Source organism: Orcinus orca, chromosome 10, assembly GCF_937001465.1.
Source record: "Orcinus orca chromosome 10, mOrcOrc1.1, whole genome shotgun sequence".
Lineage (NCBI taxonomy): Eukaryota > Metazoa > Chordata > Mammalia > Artiodactyla > Delphinidae > Orcinus > Orcinus orca.
Genome location: NC_064568.1, coordinates 67,119,268 through 67,144,434, shown reverse-complemented (window position 1 = coordinate 67,144,434; position 25,167 = coordinate 67,119,268). Strand labels below are relative to the sequence as shown.

At 51.0% G+C, this 25,167-nt stretch overlaps 1 protein-coding gene across 9 annotated transcripts in view; it reads right to left on the bottom strand.

The window, feature by feature from the left end:
* Positions 1 to 25,167, bottom strand: part of ANKS1A (ankyrin repeat and sterile alpha motif domain containing 1A) — a 188,851-nt gene that overhangs the window by 22,291 nt on the left and 141,393 nt on the right. For 8 of the 9 annotated variants that reach the window (XR_007469904.1, XM_049693732.1, XM_033424201.1 and 5 more), the window contains 2 exons: positions 8,753 to 8,819; positions 3,450 to 3,556 (listed from right to left, as the gene is read on the bottom strand). Coding sequence is in view for 8 of the 9 variants with exons in the window: in XM_049693732.1 (XP_049549689.1) it covers positions 3,450 to 3,556; positions 8,753 to 8,819 (174 nt within the window). In the remaining variant the exon portion in view is untranslated. Of the gene's footprint in view, positions 1 to 3,449; positions 4,079 to 8,752; positions 8,820 to 25,167 lie in introns of those variants that run through there. The other variant, XM_049693733.1, reaches the window with a different exon arrangement.

The window sequence follows — 25,167 nt, the reverse complement described above, 5'->3', positions numbered from 1 at the left end:
ACTCCAAGGTGAATGTTTCTCCACATCAGACAGTCTTAAAAACCTTTTTAAATGTCCACATCATACCCCAGCGTGAGAAGCACCGCCATTTACTCAATGAACACATCCGTAAAGGGAGGGCAGGCCGAGTCCCAGATACAGAGACCTGCACCAGCACGCGTGAGCTGAAAACCTGCCAACCACAATCACCTTCCTTCCGTGCTGATTAACTGCATTTCCTCCCTTTTCCAGAGAAAGCCCATTTCCTGTGGACAAGATTTGTGGTGAAAAAAATGGAACTGGCTCTGATGCATGAGCCAGTGTGGTGAGCTGGCCGGCAGATGTGTGAGCCTGATTCCCCGTCCCTTCTCCCAGGGTCTGGGGTCAGTCCCATCAGCCTTGGGAGCGAGCACCTGGCAGACCACGCTGCCCTGCCCCTGCCCTGTGCAAATCAGAGGCCCTTTCTGCCTGCAGACAAGAGGGTGTGAATAAAGTTCAAGGTGCAATCCTTGCTGGTCCAGCTCAGTCATCACATCACAGGAGGAAGAGCCAAGAGAAAGAGGGTGTTGAGCTTAGACAAGATAGGACCCAGGAGGCCGTGATAGAGGTCTTCAATTTTCTAATGGGCTTAAGTGTGTTCTGTGTGGTCCCAAAAGGTAAACCTGGTTCAATGGACAGAAGCCACAAGGAAACAGATTTTGGCTCAATATAAAGAATGCTCTAAACCAGCCCAAGCAATGCAGAGAGTGAATGGGCTATGCCTTTGTAAGGTGGAGAACCTGTTACTGGGAAAACATCACGGCAGAGCTCATCTGGAGGGGATTCGGGCACAGAGGGGATGATGAGACCACACGATGTTAAAGTCCCTTCCACGTTGAGAGGGAGCTGCGCGACCCCCCTCAAATGCCCTATACTCCTCCCACAACAGCTCGGAGGAGCCCGCCACAGGGAGATTCCATAGCAGCCATCAGTTTCCAGATGTTCCTACTACATCTAGAGTCTGGATGGCTTCCTGGGAGCCACCTGTGCATCTTGTAGAAGAGTCTCCAGCGTATTTCAAAACTAAGGGAAACATTTACAGCCTATTGGAAACCAAACCACACGGGGATAATACCACAGCTAACATGATGTAAGTTATACCATATGCAAGGAGGGAATGTTTCTAAACAAAAATGCTCCCTTCTTGTGTGTTTTCTTCCTCTTTTTTCTGGTTGCTAAAACTTAATTAGCCTTGCAGTCCATCTGGCAACTTACATGCAATTACCCAGGATACTTTGCATGGCTACTCAGGCCACTCGAGGTCTGAGAAGGGACAGGCTAGGCTGCGGTGTAATCAGCATTCCTTCCTGCACGGACTCCGCCTGCCAGCTGCCCCTCCAGAACCGAGAGGAGAGAGAGGAACAGCTCGCACCCAGAGCAGCAAGAGAGGCCTGGAAGGCCCTGGAAGAAATGAGCTGCTGGCCTCCCTCAATGAGTGCCCTTCCCAAATAGAAACAGACGCGTTCTAACAGAGGCCCTGCGTCTTGCATGAATGTTTGGCCCAGGGCCCGCCCAGCTACTTTCTGATCTGAGCACAGGGGTGACAGGGAAGCACTTTTAAAGGAGTCTTGATATTCAAGGCTTAGGAACCTTAGCCTTTCCAAACTAGCAGAAGGAGGGGTGAGAAGTCAAGAGCTCAGCCCCTAAGATTCCTAAGCATAGGGAGGGGACACTCTGCGACATCCACGGCCACCCTCCCTTGCCCATCTGATGGCCAGCGCTAGGAGAGGGAAGGCCCCTCAACACCCAGCACCAAGTGTCCTCACTCACTGGCTGAACCCCCACCTCCACCTTGGGTTTGTCAGCCTTCCCCATAGAACATGGTGAGCCAGGGATTAGTTTATAACAACTATAAATATACTCAGTTCAACTTAGAAAAAATTGTTATTTTAAAACCTAAGATTTTTAAAAGCTGAAAAATAACTGGCCCAAAGCTGGTTCTGGAAAGGTGGTTTGCAGCAGCCTTCACTGTCTGCCCTGAGGATGGAGACGGCCCAGGTGAAGTGAGCGGTCCCAGTCAGGGTCCCCCTGGGATCCCCAGGCCAGCTCCTTGGGTGGCCCTCTACTCAGGAGGCACCCAATGCCACCTTGTTGGTGAGAAGCCCACAGAAACCCACTCTGGACAGGAGAGGGCGGGGGAGCTCTGGGCTGACCGACCACCGCCCCTCAACCATGGCAGCGAGGGAGCTGGGGGGTCAGAGGTCTGCTTCAGGGATTGAAGGCAACTCAGCATCCACTCGGGACTGTGTTCCGGGAATTGTCAGAGTGGGGGATAGGCCCGCCAGGAATCAAGGAGGAGCCTCAAACCAGCTCCTGACATAACACATGCAACAGGGCGACTTAAAGCATATGAACGGTTCCATTCCCACTCCCCTCATCCTCGAGTAAGAAAGTGGCCGTGCAGAACGGTGGTTAGAGCAGGACCCCCGGACCCAGGTGCCTGGCGCATGTTCCTACCCCACCAATTCCCAGAGCTGTGGGTGTGAGTGAGACACTCCACTGCTCTGCATCTGGAAAACGGAGATGTTGATAAGAGCGCACATCTCAGGGCTACTGGGAGAGTCAATGAGTAGATACATGCACACCACTGTCCCACAACTGCCCGCACACAGAGCACTAACAAGACGTGTCAGCTCTGTCGTCACCACTGCACTCAACACCTGCCCTGGGGCAGCCGGGGCTGCCTGGGAGCCGGAGCCAAAGCCCGGACCCAACCCATGAGGACATCTCGGGAGGGCTTCCAGGAGAGGGATGGTCACGGGCAGCCCACCCTGAGCTGCTTGCTGGACTGACACAGGGGGCACTGGATCCAGAGCCCAGGGTCCCAGCCAGGCCCCTACTCCACAGGGAGCCTGAGAAAAGACATTGGGTTTTTTTCTTTTTCTCTGAGCCGTTGTGCTCTGCAAGAAGAGCGCGCAAAGTTATAGCTCAGAAAAGGAAGCAATCCTTCCCACCCCCAGCTCAGCCTCTCATCTGGGCCACCTCTGAGGCCGCGGCCCCGCCAGACACTCAGCCTTCCTGAGGGAGACCAGGCTCCCGGCTTCAGTGACTATGGGCTCCACGGCATAGTTTCGGGGAACAAAGGGAACTTCTGGTGTCCGGCTGAGATAGGAAGGGGAGTCGCCAGGGGGACCCGGCTGTCCCGTGCACCTCAATTCTCGGAGCCACCCACTGCCTGGTGTCTGAAAGAGAGCCGGGATGGGGCCAATGGGTGCATCAGAGACACGCCTTCTTGGACGCAAACTTGCAAAGAGCTCTCCCCACAGGGCCGTGTCCGGAGCGGAGCTGAGGAAGCAGGCGACACTCAGCTGAGCGCCCCGGGTTTAAGCCATGCAGCCCCCTCTTCCCCGAGACAAAGATCTACGTACAGTTTCCAACTCTAGCACGGCCTGGGCAGCAGGGAGCATCTCCCCCGGGGCCTGGACACTCACCAGGAAGCGGACATCGTCAAAGCCATTGAGAAGCAGCCTGCTCTCATACTGCTGCAGCCCCACGGCCTCCAGCCACTCCCCGACGCTCTGCTCCGGCGGCCGCGAACCTGACGAGAGAGGAATCGGCAGACGCTTGAAAAGGGAAAAACCATTGAGGCGGTAGCAGCGGCACTCAGAGGAAGACAGATGGCACTGCCACATCATAGTCATTACCATAAAGCAGCCACACTCCGTACTAGAGGAGGGAGAGCGGTGGCCCCGCGGCCCCTCCTCAGTGGGTGCACCAAGGGCACCGGGCGGCCACGGCCCACTCACGCACCCCCCTGGGTCCTGCTGCTCCGGGGCCTTGCAGCACCTGCACGGCCGCGGCCCAGGGATCGGGGGAGCCAAGCCCCAACGCTCTCCGGGTCGGCACTCGTCCGCCTCCTCGGAGGTATTTCAGAAAGTCTGTCCCCACGGGCACCAGAAGGGGCCAGGGACGAGGGACAAGTCCCGCGACCTTGCAGCACAGGCCGGTCAGGTGCGAGCGCGCCTCTTCATGCAGTGGAGGGACACAGGCACAGCGACCACAGCGAGGACTCCGTTCACGGTCACGGGGAGCCAGCGCATGCAACACAAGCAGCAGGAACCCGGCACGGGGAGAAAGGAGACTTTTACTTGTCTTTCCCCAGCAGTCCCGGAACAAGCAAACCATGGCCACCGGCACTTCGTGCTCAGAGGCTCAAGCCGGCGCGGTGCGTGCGCGCATGGGCCGGAGCTCCGGCCGGGAGCCGGGTCCCCAGCTAGACTCCGGCTGCCGGCGAGCGGGGCGTCTCCCCGGCCAGGCCGCTGTCCGCGGGGCCGCCTTCCCGGGCGGGGCTGTGTGGCGGGGGCTGGGCGTTCATCTTCCTCTTCCGACGGTGGCTGGCTGCTCCCGTGACTGGCCTGCCTGCTCGGCTGGAAAGCAGGCGGGCAGATCCAGTTCTTGGCTAAAGAAGACAAAGCCCAGCCCAATAAAGGAGAGAGAAAGGAAGCGGTCCTCCGTCAGCTGAGCTGTGGTGGCTCAAGTCTATTCCCATTCTGCGCTGCTCTCTCTTTGGCTGAGTGATAAAGACAGCAACTGTCTTCCCAGGGTCTCCGGAGCTTGCTGTCCTCCTCTGAGGATGAGCAGGGAGGGGAGGAGATGCATTTGCTCCGCTCCTCAGGTAGGACAGGGGAGCATGCTGGTGCAGGGAGGAAAAAAGTTCAGCCCTTCCGGGCAGACCTTGGATGTTCTGAGCCTTAACCCCACCTACTTCTCCAGTTCTCGTGGGCAAGAACAGATAAAAGAAGAAAAAAGGAAAAAGGGAAGAAGAGGTGCAAGGAAGGAAAAAGAAGAACCAACTATAAAAACATCACCTCCGGAGAACTCTTGACACGGTGAAAGTCATTATGCTGTTCCCGGCACTTTCTGCCCCTTGGGGCAGGCCAAGGCCAAGTGGCTTGGTTGTCTAGGAGACCCTGGTGACCCACTGTCCCAGGTTCCCCCTCTCCTCTGTCCTCTGCTGAACAGATGGTGGTCAGGGTCCCAATGCACACTGCAGCAGCACTGCGAGATGCCGAGTCTGGGGGCTGCTTGAGCTCCCCTGCCCTGGAGTGGGGCCGTCTGCTCCAGGAACCTAAGTGGTGGGCTCTTGTATGCCCTTGATGTCAAGTGTCCCCCGGCTGCTGATTCATTCCTGCTCGTAATCCCCCGGCTGGGCAGCCGTGGCCCGGCCTGCTGCTGGTGGATGTGTGCGTGTCCAGAACCGCAGCAGAATGCTTTGTCTAAAGGCTCCTGGGCTCTCACGCTGCCTGCTGCCGGCTCCACAGTCCTTGCTCGCTCTCATAACGTCTGGCCCTCCCCCTCTCCTCCCCTGCCCACCCTCCTCCCTTCCACACTCAGGAAAATACATCAGGGATCGGACATCGCAGCAGAAGCTGCTGCTTCTGCCACCGAGGGAGAAGGAGACAGCAGCACCAGCATCGGAGCAAAAGGACAGATTTTCCAATATCTGCTGTTGCCTAATACACACGCGTACAAAAGGCAGAGATGGCCAAACTTTACCTCCAGCTCCAGGGGCTGGAAACAGCTTATCAGGGAGAATAGAGAAGGAACAGTTCTGTAGTTTTGGCCGATAGTTTCTAGGACAGCCAGAGAGGGGACAGAGGAGGGACACTGTCCTGAGGGCACAGCCCACGGGTTAAGTGACCCCCGCCCCCACTTCAGGAATGATTGTGCCTCTGCCAGGCAGATAAGCCGCGCAGTATCACAAAAACAGATGACAAAATAAGGACATTACAACTGATAGTCCTCAGGTGAGCGCACCAAACAACTTGGGAAGAGACTTCTCTCCAGGCCGTTAGAGCCCAGCAGAGAAGTGCCAGGCCCAGGGCAGGCCATTCACTCTCTGGCGGAGGAAGACATGGGAGGAGAGGTACCAAGGACAAGGGGAAACCAGGACCAAACCCCCAGTACAGCTGAGGAGACAAAAACGGTAACATGTACAGAGACACAAACCCAGGGACCACGTGTCACCCTGTAAACGTGCTGGGAGGCACCTGCAGCCCAACAGGCTGTTGGTGGCCCTGGTGAAGAAGGGGCTCTGTGTGCTGGGAGATCAGGCCCCTAGAGGAGCCTGCATTTAACAGCTACTCAACAGCTAAACGGCTGGCTTCAGCAAGAGACAATCAAGCGTTCTCTTCTGCTGGCTGGAAAGAACAGGTCTTTGATGACAGCAGCCAGAGTGGCCCAGGCCACGGGGAAGGCTCGCCCTCCCTGGACTCCAGACAGTGGGATGAGTTGTATAACATGCTTGTTGAGGATACAGGTAACCAGCTCCAGAGCTGGCCACTAGGAGGCCCACAGCCCAAAAGAGGAGTGAGATTCAAGTGCCATACTGGGGCACTTCAGGACACAACCCTCTGCAAAACCAGTCACACCAGGCAATCCCATGCTTAGTTAAGGGCTGCTGGCTGGCACGCCTGCTCCTCCTCCCAGGATGGCAACTCCACAGCCCAGGCCTCTTCTCCTAGATCCAGAAGCCCAAGGACAACATGAACTCTGACAATGATCATCCAGAATAAACAAGAAATCTGCTCTGGTCTGAGCGGAAGGCTGGTGTTCCCCGAGGTCCTGGGGAGAGCCCCCTCCTGACCCATCAGACAGAAGACAGAGGTCACAGGCAGGCCTGAGCCCACGCTCTCCATCCTTCACAGCCTGGCCGCCATGCGGATACTGCGAGCTGGGACTCTGCAGCACGGGTGGACGCACCCTCTGCTCATGGCCACCTTCCTGTGCCCGCCCTCGACTTTCCTAAGCTGGGGTATGGAGGATGGCTCAACTCAATGCTGCTAAAACAAAACTGTGTGTTGGGATCCAGAAACCTAGGGGGGTAGCTGGACCAACTCCTGCCATTCACATGAGTTCGTGGGGGGCGAGGATCGGAAAGTGGGGCCCACAGGGCAAGGAAAGGGCTCAGTGTCACCAGCTCCAAGAAGAAGGGCTCTTCCAGAAGAGTGTTTTCCAGAAGGGCTGCCACATCTCCTGTTTTATCAAAGCCAGGAGGTAATGGCCTGATTCTGCCCCAATCTCTCAAGCACATGCAACTGATGTAGGCTCCTCAGATGCAGAGGGGCACAGGGAAGCAGAAATCAGCCTCACAAAAGCTGACTGCATCAGACCCATACCTGCTGCCCCTAAAGCACATGGCAACAGTGTTTGTCTCGGTCCTGAACATCTATTCCCAACAAACTCACGCTCTTGGTAAAAGCCTGCAAACCACAACAGAAGGAAAGCTCCCCGGACTGCGTGTAGGCAAGTGCCTGGAAAGAGAGCCACAAACTCTTAGCCAGAAGAGCCACTTGTGCAGACCCTCAGCATGATCCAAGACTGGCAAAGAGGAGCCCAACCCAACCGGACCCTCCCTGCTAGAGCCCAGGGAAACAGGGCTGAAGGGAGGGTGTCTCCAGGAACACAGTGGGAAAAAGCGTGGAGGGAGACAAGGTAGGGGGGCAGACGCCCCTCCTCTCCAGGTTTGTCGATATGAGAAAGTAATCATTTCCTGGAGAAAAATGAGCATAACTACTATTTACTGAGTACCTCTTTAGCTCAAGTGTTTGTATATATTACTCACTCTTAACAAACATAAGAGAGAAGTACTATATCCAAATGTTGCAGATGGGAAACTGCGGGCTCGGAGGGAGTAAGCGACTCGCCCTGGACACACAGGTATCTAGAATCAGGATGTGAACCAGGGCTGCGGCTCCAGAGCCCATGCTCTCTCCACAAGCCCCATGGCCTCAGCAGCAACTTTGTCCCTGACGTGCATACTTGCCCCCATCCCTCAGACTTCCTGCCAGGGCCAGAGGCCCATGGAGGAACTAGAGGTGTCACTCAGGGCTTACAGGTCAATCCTGGGTGGAGCCTCCTAAGTGAACAAGGAAGCCACCCCTTCAGGGCAGAGAGGCACTTCCCCAATAAGGGGAAGAGGCCAGGGTCCCAAGCTGCTTTCAGCCCAGATGCACTGGTGGCAGTTCCGTCTTCAGATGCTTGGGGGAGGGGGTGCAACAGGTGCTCTGGGATGCACCTTTAAGATGTCACCTCACCTGAGCAAGTAACACAACCATAATTCTATTACCAAGAAAAACAGCTCAGGTATGGCCTCCCTAGTTCCTTTGTTTCAAACAAAGGAAATGGAGGCAGGCCTCACCTGTAGGGCTTTGAGATGAAAAGAATACCCCAAGTAACAGTGATCTGAAGTAAAAATGATGAGTGTCTAAGTAAATGGAAAAGTGGAGAAACAGACACAAGGAGGAAACAGCAGAGCCAACCCTTCCAGGCGATGCAGGCTAAACAGTCCAACCCAGCGCTCTGCCGCTGCCATGGATCAGGTGAACGAAAGCCACGTGCCCATGAAGAGGTAGTGCCAGAGCCGCCTGGGAAGCTGGGAGACCAACACGAGGAGCACTCCACATTAAGCCAATCAGAGAAAGCCTACATTTATGAAAACAACGATGAATAAGTGACAATCGTTCACTTTTTATAAAAGGGCTTCCTAATAGACAGCCTCAAATTCAGTTTGTATATTTTCCCCTCCACTATGTAAAAGGAGTCATGGCTCCTAAAGTAAGAGCTAGATGGGCTGTGTGGACACGTGAGATTCCAAATTGTAAGAGAGTGACGTGGCCTGAGGCTGACTTCTCTCACCCCCCAAATGTCTGTCTTCTGCGTCAGAGAAAAACCTGAGCTAGAAGGGACCCAGAGGGTGGTGCTCCATGGGGAAAACGGCTGCTTGGTACCATACCTGAGATCTTCTGCTGTTCCTGAGAAAAGTCGATCCCTTCTCCAATAGAGCTCATGATCTTCTCAATCTGAGATGGAAGAAAAGAGGAACAAAAAGGAAAGGCTGTCAGGCTCGAGTCAAACATCGCCAGCTCACCGTCAGCGCGCACACCGGGGTAGGCCTCCGGGTCTCTTCCAGACGATTCCAAGGTCCAGCACCAACCTGCAAGGTTTCAGAGCTCATGGTGCTCAGATCAAGAAAGGCTCTTCTCTGGCCACAGCCCTGTAGGGTCTAAAGACAAGCTCTGAAGGGAGTGAGCGGGTAACAATCGGAGCTCAGCTGCTAGAAACGCCCAAGAGCCTCTCTTCCAAGGCAATTTATATGTCAGTCCCCCCACCCTCCAGCTCTTTCAGACCCAGCGGAAACTGGGCAGAGGGTGCAAGAGCAGGCCAGTGCTGGCACCCTTCACTGCTCATGCCAGAATCTAAATTCCATGAGGGCAGAGGCTTTGCCAGCTTTGTTCCATGCTATACCCCCAGCGCCTAGAGCAGTGCCTGGCAATTCGTAAGCATTCAACAGATAATTGCTATTGCGTGACTGCCAGCTCTGAGGGGTGGAGACATTTTCTAGAGCACCTGAATGGGCACATAACGCTGAATGGAGGATCATTTGATCCCTGGAGGCCGTCAGTCTTGGATGCAGCTCTGCATTCACGGGAGAAGAGGTGCAAATACTTGTCCTTCCTCTAGACCACAGCAGAGAGAGCTGGTCTCAAAGCATCCAAATGTCTCCAACATTGCCCCCTGTATGGACCACCTGTCCCAGCCATCTGGCTTTGGTCACCCTGGGCCAGATCTAAGCCCCCTGCTCCCGGAAACCTGGCTAGGGGCAGGCCCAGACAGCGAGGAGGAGCCCCCCCCAACCCCAATTGGGTTGCAGTGGTAATGAGCTCATTCACTGCTCTTTTTCCAAAGAAAGGAAAAGAGGACCTTTTGTACCAGGGCTTGGATGTTTCTTCCTCTAAGTGAAAGTAAGGAGCCTCAGGTCTGACAGTCAGAAAAATAACAGCTCTCCAGCCAGCCTCCAGCTGGCAGGCAAAGGCAGCACTTTTGACACCCGGCAGAACAACACAGGGTAAGCACCACCTCTCCCCTGGCAGCCGGGAGCACAGGAAGGTCTTTTCCTCTAGCAGTCACCTAACTGCTTGTTAATGCATACTGCGAACTCCGTCCCTGAGCTCAGCAAAAGCAAAGGAAACAACACATCTGACCCGTGCAGCAAACGGAGGGGGTGCCTCGACTTATCGGCCGGCAGCCCAGAGGCCGGCATCAGAAGCAGGCAGTGCCTCGGCAGGTCTGCAGTGTCCCTTAAAGAAAAGGCCCCCCTCCCTCCAGCCCTCTCCAGAGCATCCCTTTCTCTGGCCCTGCCCATTTCAGGTGCAACACGGCAACGACCCAGCCAGCCAGGAGGGTACTTCCCCCCACCCCCGCAACGCCGCAGTGCTGCATCCATAAAATCGGGGGTGGATACTGCCTCCCATAAAGGACTGTGTGGATTAAAAGTATCATGTACATAGGCATCTGGCCAAAGACCTGGCTCATAGTAGATGCTCAATAAAAGGTTAGCTTGCTTCCCACTTCCCCTCTGTTGTCCACAGTGCTCCGACCTAGTAAAACTTATTTTTAAAGTTTTAAAACATATTTTTACTTATATTTATTTTTTGACAATACATCCACACGATTCAAAACTCAAAACAGGCAAAAGGTTATTCAGAGAAAAGTCTCCTTCCTACTCCCGTCTCCCAGCTGCCTATAGTTCTTCTCTCTGGAGGCAACCAGTATAACCAGTTTCTCAAGTATCCCTCAGATCTATTTGCAATTAAACAAATATATGAATGTATTCCACCACCCCGCATACTGATATGCTGTTCTGCATCTTGGTTTCTCCACTTAATAATGCATCTTGGAGTTCTTGCCACAGTTCATAAAGAACATCTTTTTTTTTTTTAATGGATGAGGTATAGTCATCCCGTGTAAGGCTATATGATAATTTATTGAACCAGTCTTCGGACAGGCACGTGTGGAGTTTCCAATCTTTTCTCATTCTAAACAGTGCTACAATGAATACTGTTTCACATACATCTTTGAAGCCAGGTGCAAGGATATCTCTAAGATATCCTAGTGATCTCTTGGAGTCCTTCCAGGCACAGAATCTTGAGTTAGCAGCAGGGACCTCACAGGTCATATAATCCCAACTCCCACGCCATGTCCAATTCTGCTAAAGACCTTCCAGAGATGGGGCACTTGCTAACTCTCCCAGTCAGTTCACCCTATTTGCATAAAGCGCCAAGTTATAACGTTTGTCTTTCTACAGATTTAAACTTTTTTTCTAACTTCATCTCCTCTTCCACAGGAAAGGCTTAGGGATATGTGAAGACAGCTCTTACCTTCCAGATAAACTCTCCCCCACCACCAGGCTGCAAGGCCCAACCTGGCATTAAATGACACATCAGTCATTACATTCAGATTTCAGAAGCCTCAAAGCTGGGCAACGAGCAGGCACTCCACAGGTATCTGTTGGTGTGCCTTCTTTTTCTTTTCTGCATTTACAGGAGAAAAGTAGGGTGCTTAAGGTGAGGAAACGTTTTCTTACATGGGGGGTTGGGTCCTTATCCCTGGAATGGCTCTACCAGCCTTTGGATGCCTCCTCCAGGCCAAAGTGGGTAAATGTGGGAGAATCACCACTGCAAGCACCAGGACAGATGGAATCAAGCATGTTTTATCTGCCATTCTTCCCCCTGGGCCTGGCTCATGGTAAAAGAGGCAACTGACAGACAGACAAAGAGCAGTTTACATTTACTTAGAGCCAACAATGAAAAGCTGTTTTCCCAAGGCCACACAGAGTGTCAGGGTGGGAAAAACTGAAATGGAAGGTGACTCCAAGGTGTCTTTTGAAATAAAGTCAAGCCCTACATTATATATTTCATTATCATCATAATCACCTAACACCCAAAGCCCTGGCTGGCCTGTCCAATCAGGATCTCCTGACTGCTCAACCCATGACATTTTGCCAAAGGACCTTTGGAAGTCAGAGTGAGCAGGGTTGGACACGCTGCTGCTCCTCTGCTGCTGCTGCTTCTCTGCTCATTCCCTCCTGCTTGCCCCAGGGGTCACCCTCAGGTGAAAAGCTCAGCTGCCACAGCCCCCTGGGTGCTTCAGCCTGCAGGCCAGCTGGGAACTGCTAGCCGGGGAACTCTCAGAACCAATGTCATCCAAACTAGAAAGTGTGTTTTGTTTTCTGGGAACGGCAGTAGCCAAGTCCAGCTGAGAAGATTCTAGTTTATAGAGGAACTGAGAGCTCTCCAACAGCTTGCAACCCAGGACTCCTTCCAGCCTTGGTGGAAGCACAGGGCTAGGAGGGAAGTGGCGGTGAAGCGGGCCTGCGCGGGCAGAGACTGGCAGGTCCCCACCCAGCCCCTCAGCCAGTCCGTGGACACAGGGAGGAGCAGGACCTCATCACCTCCCCCTGCCACACCCCGGGGGCCCAGAACCAGCGAAGGGGGAATATGGTCATTTCAGTCTAGACACAGAGGAGCGGTCATAGGAGACAGATACCGTTCTGATCTACACACTTCGTGTAGTTTAACCATTTAGGCTTGAGTTAAAAAACAATTTGATTAGGCTGCTTTCCCAGAAACATTCTGCATCTCAGGGGAATGTCAGGGGAAGATGCAGGTGGAATGTAGCAGAAGGGAACAGTTCAACGTTCTCTTCTTCTTCTGTTGTTTGGGATCCATGACATTTTTGGAGAGAGATGGGAAATGGCCATGCTTTAATACTGCACTTCAGGACTTCCCTGACGGTCCAGTGGTTGAGACTTTGCCTTCCAATGCAGGGGGTGCGGGTTAGATCCCGGTAGGCGAGCTGGGGTCCTGCATGCCTCAGGGCCAAAAAACCAAAAAAGCACAGAACAGAAGCAGTATTGTGGCAAATTCAATAAAGACTTTAAAAAATGGTCCACATCAAAAAATCTTAAAAAAAAAAAAATACTGTGCTTCACATGAACTCTATAGAGAGCTCAGCTCACATTTGTGTTTAGTAAAGTAAAGCCTGAAAGTTATCACCATAATGGACTCATCTATTCAAAAAATGCTTGGAAATATTCCATTTTCAGCAAGTATTCAGAATTATTCCATTCAGACTTTTTTTTCCCCCCCTACCAGGGCTGTATAAAATGTGTTCCCTGTATGGCTAAAAACAGAACCAAAACCAAACACTAGGAATCCTGCCACTAAGGCCCTCTCCCATCTGCTTGTTAGGAACACAGGATCCCGGATGCCCACAGGCTGGCAACGGGAAGTGACATTCTATATCCAGAGAGGCTCCACTCCGGTCACCATAACCTGGCTGCCAGGAGCAACTCAGATCATACTAGGCTTTTCCATGGACACTGGGAGTCACAGGGGCAGGGGGGAGAAGACAGCTGCTGCGCGGAGAAATACCTCCCTAGGTTCTGATGGGTCTTCTGTGCCCCAGGAAGTGCGCTGGATAAAGGCGGTCCAAGGAGAACCACAGCCTCGGTGCAACATGGCTCTGAGGCCCGTGCGGAGCCTCCCTCCTAGGAGGTGGCACGAGTGAGAAGCAATGGGCATTTTCAGGGGCTCTCACTGCAAAAACATCAGGGGAACAGGAATCAGTCTGGTCATAAGCTGAGGCCTGAGAGGAGAAAGGGAAAGAGATTGCCTTTCTCCAACCTTCTTTTGGGGCAAATGGGAACCTGAAGGGAGATGTTTCTGGAATTGATTGGCAACTGAATTTGGTGCCTGACGTCAGACACTCTCCCCCACCCCCTTTTGCTGCCTGCAGAGCTATCAGCCCCCGAGGACCCTGCCACCAGATGGAAAACACACCAGTCCCGTTGGGCCTGTACCACCAGGGCTGGAGACACCGTCTATCTCTCCTTCTCTACCCCCAACAATTAATACTTTACTGGCCCAGAAACACACTGTGCTTGCACTGTAACTTCCCAATTAGCTGTTTTATGGTGTGTCCCAGAGACACTATAGGACCAATAAAGGTAAGATCCCCGTTTCATACTGTTTCTTTAAGAGGCCACATGGTGACTTGCACAGAGCTGGCACGTGGAGGGGCCGGGTAACAAACAAGTTACCATTTGTTAAATGCCCAGGCCAGGCTAGTCACTTCACTGATACAGTAAGAGGGGAAAGGTAGCCAACACTCTCAACCCCAGTCTGGATTCTCTAACTCCCCTTCCCTCCTCATTTTTATCTTTTTCCAACCTCCCTGGGTTGCTGGCACAGTGACCTCACACCCCACGACTACCAGCTGGCCCTTTCTCTCAACAGTCCCTCAGAGCCTCGACTCACTGCCAAGAAAACGTGTCATCCCAGTTTTCAGGTGAGGATGCTGAAGCACTACCCCACAGCTAGACGCCCAGCAGCCCGCTGATGGCACTGCTCTCAGTGGGGCGCCGAGCCTGCCCTCTGGCGGGGACCAGGGAGGCAGACCCTCTCCCCCCGCCGGGGCCAGACAGCCCGGCTTGGACAGCGCCCCCCATTCCCAGGAGCACAGGCCGAGCCCTCGCCTCCTCGACCTCCCCAGAGGCCCCGAGCCCCTGCCCTCAGGTGACCGACGACACTGGAGGTGGCCCCTCGGCTGTGCAAGGCACCCTGACGCTGCTGATGCTGCCTCCCAGGCCCAGTGAGCACATAAGAATTCATCAGCATCTCTGTCTTCTGCGACTCAGCGGCCGACAGGCACTCCTCAGCCTAGAGTGGGCTTTGATTCCCCACATTTGAAAAAGGGTCACCGACCAGGGTCTGAGTTATTTGTTCCCTCTCCCCACATACTGAATTGCACAAGGCCTGGGGAAAGACAAAGATGGATTGAAGTAAATTATTTGTCCTGATTTTCTAACCTTGTCAACTGCATTTATAGGAGAGGGACGGGGTGGGGGGATGGAAGAAGACAGCAGGGGATGAATACAGATCTGCCAGCGGGCTCAGGGCTGTCCCTTCCGAGGCAGCTCCACTAACAATGAGTCACTTCTTTTCCACAGAGCAAGGTTAGTCTCAGTCTCATGGGGTTGGGGGGGACCTTGGATCTTTGCCATATTTATTGTTGTATCCCCATTTGAATCCCCTTTATGCTGCCACCTTCCTTCTCAATCCCCCTTTTCCTAAGAGACTGGGAGACCACAGAGCTGTTTTGTTTCAAAAGTCTCTGTCCTTCTGTCTCTGACACAGGCTCAAATGAAAGCCCGAGGTGTGCTGCCCCAGGCTACGCTGGCCGAGATTGGAAGCCCGTGACCTCAGTCTAAGTCTCTAACTCCCCTTCTCCCTCCTCATTTTTATCGTTCCCATACCTCTTGAGTGGCTGATACCGGCCTTGCTCCCCAAAGCATCGCACACCCCACAACTACCTGCTGGCCCTTTCCTTGACCGATGCTCGTGCCCCAGACCTGCCACTTGGCAGAAAGTAGACGAGACCTGCCAAGTGACCTTCTCATTCTAGAACAGCCTACTATACAAGCACTCTTTAACTCAAAGCCCCAAGAAACTGCTGAAAGAAGAAAAATAGTTGGGAGACCTAGATTTCAATTAACTTATTATTGCTGCCACGTAACTCTAGGTTATTCGCCAAGTACTGGCTTTAATAAGTGGGACAAGACTCTAAAAGATTAATGAGGATTATGTATTTGGGTTCTAGTCCAATTTACGCAATCTACTTTCTGTCCAGGAGCAGGCTTATTCGGGTGAGGAGGGTAGGAATGCGGAGGAAGCCACTCAGAAAGGCTGCAGTTCTCTCAAACACTGGGGAACCTGCCTCTTGGTCCTTCTTCAATTTTGCTTTCACCACCAATTTCCAAGTAACCTTCCCTTGTTGGTCCTGTTCTTCCACAGCCTGAACTTCACTACAGTGTGCTGCACTGTTAGTACGGCTATGGATTAAAGGAGCCCAAAGAAAACACCCTAAGCATCCACTCAGAATTGATTCCCTCAGCAGTGCGGCCAGAGAAAGAAAGGGGTCCTATATCCACTGGCTCCTCAGATTCTGCAGGGGAACACTTGCCTTGTAATATCAGGGGACACAAATGTAGAATTTTGAGTACCAAATTATATATACTTAAGATGTTAAAAAAAATTGTATATGCTTGATACAAATACACTACCAGTAACCATCAGATGCGCAGAGACTTCCTGCAGCCTGCCACTCCTAAGTATCTCTGAACTTGTGAAATAGGAAGAAGTTGGACAGATGAAGTTGATAGAGTCCCCCAAATTCATTTTAAAGCACTAGTTAAAATCTTTCAGATAAGCCTTACACAAAAGAGCACATACTGCACTGATTCCAGTATGTGCTCTAGTTTATATAAAGGTCTAGAATAGGCAGAACTAATATCCAGGATTGGGAAAATGTCAGAAGAGTAGTTGCTGCGGGGTGGGGAGGGGTAAAGATTGACTGGGAAGGGACTCGAGGGAACTTCCTGTGGTGATAGTAATATTCCTGTATCTTGACAGGAATTTGGGTCACACAAACGTATGCACTTATCAAAACTCAGGGAATGGTATACTCAAGATTTATGCATTTTATTTGAATAAATCCCCACCCCCAAAACTATAAACAAATACCAAACTCTAAGTAATGATATACATGTTAAAATGTTTAGCGATGAAATGTACTGATGTTTGCAAGTTATTTTGAAATGCATCAAAATATAAAATGGATTTTATTTTATATTTTGATGGGATGGATAGATATGAGATAAAGTACAGCAAAATCGAAATGTAGAATCTAGGCTCTAGGTAGTGAATATATAGGCATTCGCTCACTATTCAAAAGTCTCTTTCAAGTTTTCTGTACATTAGAAGTTTTTCAGAATAAAATACTGGGACAAAAATCTCTTTCAGGATCAAATCCTTTAGAGAATAATAAATGGTAAGATCAATAGTGGTTTGAGCTTCATCATTTGTAATGAACTCTGCTCAACATGCTAATAAGCAGAGACATGCCCAATAGGCAAAGGAAACAAAGAGAAAGGAATGTGGGAAAGCTGACTTCACCATTATTCTGAGTCACTAAGCTTTCAGGGTTAAGGGCTCTCAGCCCCGCTCCTCTGTGGTGTGGCCTTCTCTATTCTGGAACCCAGGCTAACCCCAGTCTTGACAGTCTGAAAACTCAATTATCGAAGTGTTCCCAGGGATGCACAGGCCCTGGGAAACTGGTTCATATAATCAGACTCAAAGGACACTGATCCCTCTGTGAGTTGCTTTAGCATGACAAGGAGCACATTAGGACATTTGGCTAGCAGGATACATTTGTATCCTCTACAGCACGGTCCCCAACCTTTTTGGCACCAGGGACTGGTTTTGTGGAAAACAATTTTTCCACAGACTGGGGGTGGGGGGGGGTGGGGGGTCAGGCAGTAATGGGAGCGATGGGGGAGAAGCAGATGAAGCTTCACTCACTCACCACGGCTTACCTCCTGCTGTGCGGCCCGGTTCCTAACAGGCCATGGCCCAGGGGTTGGGGACCCCTGCTCTACAGCCTGAAATCAATAAAATGGGATCAAATCCACCCTCAGAATACTGCAAGGGAAAGGTGTGTGGACCATGCCAAGAGCTTATTCAATTATCCCTTGGGACTTCCCTCGTGGTCCAGTGGTTAGGAATCCATCTTGCAATGCAGGGGACTCCGGTTCAACCCCTGGTCAGGGAACTAAAATCTCACATGCCGCAGGGCAACTAAGCCTGCGTGCCTCAACGAGAGAACCCGCGTGCTGCAGCTACAGAGCCCCTGGAGCCCATGCGCCACGACTAGAGAGAAGCCCACTAGAGAGAAGCCTGTGTGCCGCCACGAAAGACCCTGCATGCCTCAACGAAGATCCCGTGTGCTGCAACTAAGACCCGACGCAGCCAAATAAAAAAAAATTATCCCTTTCCTACTTCAGGAGGTCATCTTTCCTGAAAATCAAGTACAGGTGCTCACAGCAAGGTACCCTTCTCCTTGGAAAGTACTTGGGATCAACACTGTTAAGACTCCAGCCTTCCAGGGTGGACAGGTTCCAGGGCGAAATTCTCTCAGTCAGGTGCCGTGCACTGAGTACCCCCTGAGTGCCCTCCCAGCGATTCAGTTCATCCTCACAACCAGCTGGGGGGCAGGGGGGACTTCCCTGGTGGCGCAGTGGTTAAGAATTTGCGTGCCAATGCAGGGGACACAGGTTTGAGCCCTGGTCATGGAAGACCCCACATACTGTGGAGCAACTAAGCCCATGCGCCACAACTACTGAGCTTGTACTCTAGAGCCCACGAGCCACAACTACTGAGCCCATGTGCCGCAACTACTGAAGCTCGCACGCCTAGAGCCCATGCTCCACAACGAGAAGCCACCGCAATGAGAAGCCAGCGCACCGCAACAAAGAGTAGCCCCTTGCTCGTGGCAACTAGAGAAAGCCCGCACACAGCAATAAAGACCCGATGCAGCCAAAGATAAATTAAAAAAAAAAGTTCCTCCCACTTTAAAGAAGAGGAAACCAAATATCAGAAAAGTTAAATAACTTTTAACTTCAATAACATGATCACAGGAGTAGAAATATGTGGCCAGTGCCTGATTAATTATCTTCCTAATTCAGCTTATTTAGGGCCTAGCTTCTACTCTAGTAAAGCTCAGAGTAGAATTTCAAATACGTGGGACTGAGGACATTGGAAAGGCAGTGTACACTGATGGAAAGAATGAGAACTTTGAAATAAGAAACCTGAGTTCAAAATCCACTTTAAAAAAAGTCCACTTAATTAGCTGTGGAACCTTGGATAAGTCATTTAACATCTCTTTCAATTTCCCTTTCTATAAAATGTGAAAAAATTCCTTACTCATGCAATCATTGCTACAGGCAAATTACTTGATCTGTCTTCTTAAAGCCTCAGTTTCTTCAAAGGCAAAATGAAGACCTCAACACGAGGTTCCTATAAAGATGTGAGACAGCACATAAAGAGTCTTAGTGAAGTGTTTGGTTCCCAAACAGAGCTCTAATGAGGAATTACTTTATTATGACATGAGTTTGAGCAAGCTCTGCACCACCTAAAAGACATGGGCTTCGCTGGATGACATCATCCTAGAAGGAAAGATAAGGTTCTTGCTCCCATAAGCACAGATGGAGAGATCTGCTCCTTATCCAACAGCAGTGTCTGTCTGTCCCTGCTCCTGGGAGATCTGAGGCCCTGCCACATCCCCGGGCCCCAGCAGGAGGTACTAAAGTGCCTTCTTAAATTAAGTCCTTAGAAAACAGGGTTGAGCCTAAAAGTCATTTAGTTTTCACTCTGTAACCCACTTGAGCAGATGCAAGCCTTCCTTACACCAAGAAACACCTGCAGTCCTTGTAAAACCCAGAGGCCAGGAGAAGGAGTCTGCACGGTCCCCCTCCATTGCTCATTTTAGCTTACAGAGCTTAGAAGGGGTTTGCCCTCATGATTCACATTCATCTGGTTCCAAAAGAAACAGAATTCTACCCAAAAAACAAGTTAATCAAAACCCAGATTCCTTTTTTTTTTTTTTTTAAAGGACAGACCAGAGGGAAACGGCTTCCTTCTGGCAGAAAATGTTTGGAACTTGCTGCGTGAACAATAGCTCACTTCCTGGATGCTCAGCTGGAGGCTGCTTCTCCATTCAGGACAAAAGTTTCATGTGAGGGAGGTGACGCCTTTCTACAAGGCGGCTCCTCAGCAGGAGCACAGAGAACCCCGGACAATACCAAACAGAGGAGAGGGAGGAGAGGGGAGGGCTAGAAGCCTGGTGTGGGCACCATTCCCTCACCTTAGAGAAAGCTGGGGAAACAGGCGGAGGCTGTGGAATCCGCACGGTCATCTCTGACAGGGCGAACACCCACCCTGCAAGCTGTTAACAACTCAACTGACGGACCCTCAGTAACTAGCCCAACGCCAACCATGTTCACAGCGGGCAGGAGTCTCCCAGGCACACCCGTGGGTCTTCCGCTTCCTCCCGCTGAGGGTTCTGCTCATCAAGAACCAGTTGGGATCACTTCCAAAACTGTTTAAGATGGTTGTATTTGTTGATGGAAACAGAAAATTAAACATTACATAAGCGATGAAATAAGTGCAAAAAGCTGTTTCTGTGGCAACCTGGTAGATGCTTCGAAGAGACTCAATAACAGGATCATTTTTTTAAAATGTGCCCTTGAATTGTGTTGTTGGAGAAATAAACCATAAAAATTTCTAAAAGGATTCTGTGCTCAGACTGCTTCACAAGTGGCCAAATTCTAGCTTTGCTTTTAAGAAACTCAATCTAGAAGTTTAAATCAATCATGTATTATAGATGTGGTTCATGTAATAAACAGGACAGAGAACTCCAAATTAGCAGGTCCACATGGAAAGAAAAAGCCCCAGCTCCACAAAAGACTAGCCTGCTCACCTATGCGTTTGGAGTTAAAGTAAAACGTTTGTATCCTTTTTAAAAATGACTTCTTCCTTTAAAAGAGTTTTGTGATTAACCAAACAACCCTAGTCCTGACTGGCCATGTCAAAAGCCTCCTGGGGGAGCTGGCAGCAGTGTCTGATAAGCTCTCGCCTCTGTTATCAATACCCCAAGCTGTGCATGTAGGAATTCTCAAACCACTTTCATTATCTAATAAGTTTAAACTCCCACAGACACAGAACCCTTCTCTGGCTGCTTTCTCCTAAAGAGCCTCTCCGCTGAGGGCTGGAAAACCATCCCAGGTGACTCGAAGCATACTTCCAGCCCTTCCTTCTTCCTCATCGTGGCTCCTGTTTGAACAGTGCCTTATACTTTCACTGATCATCACGGCCATGGTCCAGGGCCAAGCAGCCCAGGCTGTGTGATCGCTCCTGGTTACAGAGCCAAGTCATGGGCTCTTACCTGCTATCACCTCAGAGGCCACCTCTAACTAGTCAAACTTCTAGCTTCCACTCATTGCATCTGGCAGGTAGTGAACGGGAACCGCCGTCAGCCCACCCAGATCTCCAGCTGGGAGCACAGAGACAAAGGGGCATTTCATCTAAGACCTCCACCTGGTCCCCTTACCTTCCCTGGCAGACCATGGGGCAGGGAGGCAAAGCAACTAGAGTCCTCCAAGTCTGAGAGATGTGTTCTAAAGCTCAAGAGCATCCAAGGTCATCCTAAACAAAAAACCTGAGCTAGGAACTAGTCTGTGCCCTGCCCTAACCCCAATCCCAAAAGGCAGTGCAAAAAATCACGGAAATGGCATCCTTATATCCCCCAAATATAATCATGGAAGATAAGACACATGGAAATACGCCACAGGAGTGGTAGGTACATGGAGGATAATTATTTTCCGGGTGGAAAGCAGAGCTCAGGGGTACAGACAACAGCGAACTTGAGATGCCTGACCCTGGCTGCAGGCTGATGTGGGGCCTACTACTCAGCCCACCATTCCCACCAACCCACGTCCCTACTGCTCCTGAGATCCCACGCAGGGGCCTGGCAGGCCTCTGCCTCCTCTGCAGCCCCCAAATCTTCACCCTATAATTCCTTCCAGGTCCAGCTCTAGTCACCTGTGCTCTTCCACGCCGTGTGGTCTAATATAAAAAAGTATTCCAAGTCAGAACAAGAAGAAGGCTTTACCCTTGGTTTGTAACTTTGGCGAAATACATTAACCTACCTGAACCTTGTCTGTAAACGGGGATGAGAACACCTGCTTCGAGGTACAGGATGGGGATTAGACGCGATAACACAGGGAGAGTGGCTGGCACACAGCAAGTGTTCGATAAACTCTGGTGCCCTGCAAGCACCCTTTTTGGACTGACTGCATCTGAGGTTTCTGTTTTAGGATCCTTACAGCAGAGGCAGCCTGGCTGTCCCGTACTAACACAAACATGCCCATGTAAATATGGTCCGAGGACTGCGCCCAGTCCTTTGACATAAGTGTACCATGCCTCTTCCGCTTCTTTTGTGTTTCCCACTGGTGCTCCTAGCAGGTACTGAGCACTGGGCGGGCTTAGTCAATACCCAGTGGAAAACACACAAAGAGCTTTTAAAGTGGTTACATCTTAACCGATTTTTAGGGAGGAATTTGTTTAGGACATAAATCTTTCTTCCATCTGAGATTTTTCCCAAAGAGGAAATGAGAGGAGGAAAGTGGTGGCTTTCCCAGCAGCTATGTGGCATCTTTCCTCCTAAAATTCCTCCAATGGCATCCTCACTGCGTCACTAAGTTCCTGCCAACATCCTCTTGCATATCAGCCCTGTGCTGACCTCAACCACAAGGAACTGTGTTCTTTCCTCTTAAAAAAATGAAATATTTCCTAAATTACAAAGAGTATATTTTATAATATTGTAATTTCAACAATAATAAATGACCCATCCACATGCTCACCACTTGGTTCAGGAAATAGAACACGACCAATTCAACACAGCCTTTCCTGGATCAAGGCCCCCCCTTCCCTGCCCCTCTGAGGCCACCAGCCTCCTGCATTAAATGCTGTCATCCTCTTGCTTTTCTTTAGAATTTGCCACCCACGTCAGTGCTCCTAAGCAACATGGGCTCCTGTCCCTCTTTCCTGGCCAAGTGGACAGGGGCACAACTCGATGGCCCTGAAGAAACACAACAGGCTCTGAGCCCAGAGCTCAGGGACAGGGCTCCCTTTGGCTGGTGAGGAAATGGGAGGCCACGGAACAGCCCCAGCATTTGAAGACGCAGTACTGGTAGAGGGAGAGCAACAAACCCTCGCTTCTCATCAGGCTGGCAGGGCGAGGTCACATGCCTTCTGGGACTCCTGAGAAAACCCATTCCCTACATGGGCAGTGGTATGAAAAGGCTATGGGCTAACCACACCAGACAACCAGAAAGAACACAGCCTTTCCCAAACAGTCTCAGTGGGGACTGCCCGCTCTGGGAATGCCCTGGGGACCTGCACTCTTGGGCCTGTTGGCAAGGGAGTCTGGCAAGCTGCAATGACAGAGTACATGCACTTTCTCAGGAAGAACATGAAAGGCTGCACACGGGAGAGGAAAGGCAGGAAAGGCAGACGGCCACACTGCCCCTCTCCACACTGTGAGATCCTGGCCCTGGGAGACCCCTGGGCCACCTACCCTGCCAAGACCATCTCTCGCCTTGGCCTGCACCAAGATTCCAGAGCGACCACAACCCACCAGTCCCAACTGTTCTGCAAGCATTTACCACAGCCAAGACCGTTCCCCAGGGGCTGTGGGTGTGCCTAGGAGGGAGGGCCCTTCGGAAAAGGAGTGGGAGCTACATACAGCGTCAAGACAACATCGAGAGGGAAAGGTCGGTCAGAGGAGCCAAAGAAAGACTGAGTTTACTCATGTTTGCGTGAGACCCAGGACAACCATTACTTTTAATATTTCTCATAACTTCATAACATCTCTACTGTTGGCTATTTGTTTCCCGTTTTTGTCTTGTTTGATAGGCAGTAACAATTGAAAAGGGGGCTGCGTGCTTACTTCAGAGGCAGCAAAGCTGGGGCAATACTTCCACTTTGTCCCTTCCTCACAGAGTTCTGGGATAAGAGGAAAGAAGGGGGAGACAGAGTGGGGAAGGCAGGCTGGGGAGGTGTGCCGGGCCCGGGGGTCTACAGAGAGAAGAAAGGGTGGAGAGGAGGCTTGCTGATGCCCCCGAGAGTCCCAGGCCAAAGGTCAGGGGTCCCAGGTTGGGCTTCTCACCTCCACTGTTAACTGAGGTACAGGAACCTTGTCTTCTAAGATTCTACCTCTTACACAATCAAATACTTGAGCGACAGATGAACTCAGAGAGAGAGAGTACAAGTTCAGACTGAAGGAGTGTAGTACTCACGGCAACCGTGATCAACAAGAGATTTGTTTTTCTCAAGTATCTTTGAGCTCAGGCTGTGTGTGTGTGTGTGTGTGTGTGTGTGTGTGTGTGTTTGCACACACATGCATCAGAATCTCAAATATGCTCCTACACTGTTGAAAATAAACAGGATGGCTCTAGTCAAAACTGTTAAGTATGAAACCTCTACCCTCCTTTTTTTCTTTTTATACTTTGCTCCCAGAAGTGAGAATAAGCCCTTGGGCCCTCATCGCTGTGTCGATGGCAATGGAGGACAGGAAGGTGGGGGCCACGTGAGGTAGGAAGCCGCAGACTCATCCAGCAGGGACCTTAGAGATGATCCAGCTGAGTCTCTGTTTTGCAGATAAGGAAACTGAGGCTCAGAGACGTTCAATAACTTAACCAAGGCAACGAGAGGGGCGATACAAGGCTGACCCTTGCTTCTTGCCTCTCTGCTGAGTCGCCCCACTGATCTTGCAGCTGGGGAAGTGGCAGAATACGGAGCAGCCCTTAGGGAAGCCTCCAGAGGGCTGAACCCTGAAGGAAAAAGACCTGAGGTAAAAATGAGCTTCTCTGCATTCCGGGGCTCTTATCTCTTTTCGGAAAATGGCTTCTGTGCAGAACACTGTGCTGGTTCCACTTCAAGAGGGGACATGGGTCAGAGGTCCCTGAACTTAGCAAATGTGTGGGCCATTTCCCCCGCTAACTGGGATGATGGGAATGTTATAAGGTTGCCTTTTCATCATAACACATAAGGACTTTAAAAATCAACACAATGGAAGCATGAGGAAGATCTTTGTGATGAAAGAACAATGCTGCATCTTGACTGTGACGATGGTTACATGAACCTACACATAATAAAACTGCATAGAATCACAATCCCCCCCCACCCCCGCCAAATGGTGAAATGAGAACAGGGTCTGTGGATTGTACTAACGTCAATTTCCTGACTCTGATATTATGTGAGAGTTATGTAATGCATTATACCATTGGCAGAAACTGGGTGATGGGTACCAAATAAAGGCCCTCTCTGTACCATTTTCTGAACTCCCTATGAATCTATAATTATTTCAAAACAAAGAATATGAAGAAAGAAAATTTTTAAGTTAACATGAAAACTATCCCTTGTTTTATAAAAGGACAACTGAAATACAACAAAAGGATGGACATATTTAGAATAAAGGCAGTTGGCAACCAAATACCATCAGCACCGCCGTGACACTCCTCATTGTCCCTAATTTTCTCCTTTTATCGTGATTCAGTCAAAATTGTGTTGGGGACTATCTTAGTAAGAATGCAAAATTCCGGTCCTCCATCCTAGCCTGGCAAGCAAACTCACTGTGCCAACAGACCCACCTGAAAGGAGGCCTGGCATACAGCCCCCTTTCTTCCCAGCCCGGTTGGCTTCGGACAGTTCTCTGCAGCCCAGAGAGACTAGAACACAAGAGTGGGACAGGATGGGAGTGCTGTTTGAGGCCAAGGGGAAAGGGCACATAGGGTTTGCTGGCAAGAAATTGAAGTTTCTCTTCTTCTCCTCTTACCAGTGCCCAGAACCCTCTGCTTTTCCTGTTCTCCTCCACCAGAGCAAAGAGACTCAATGTCAGCCATTTACAATC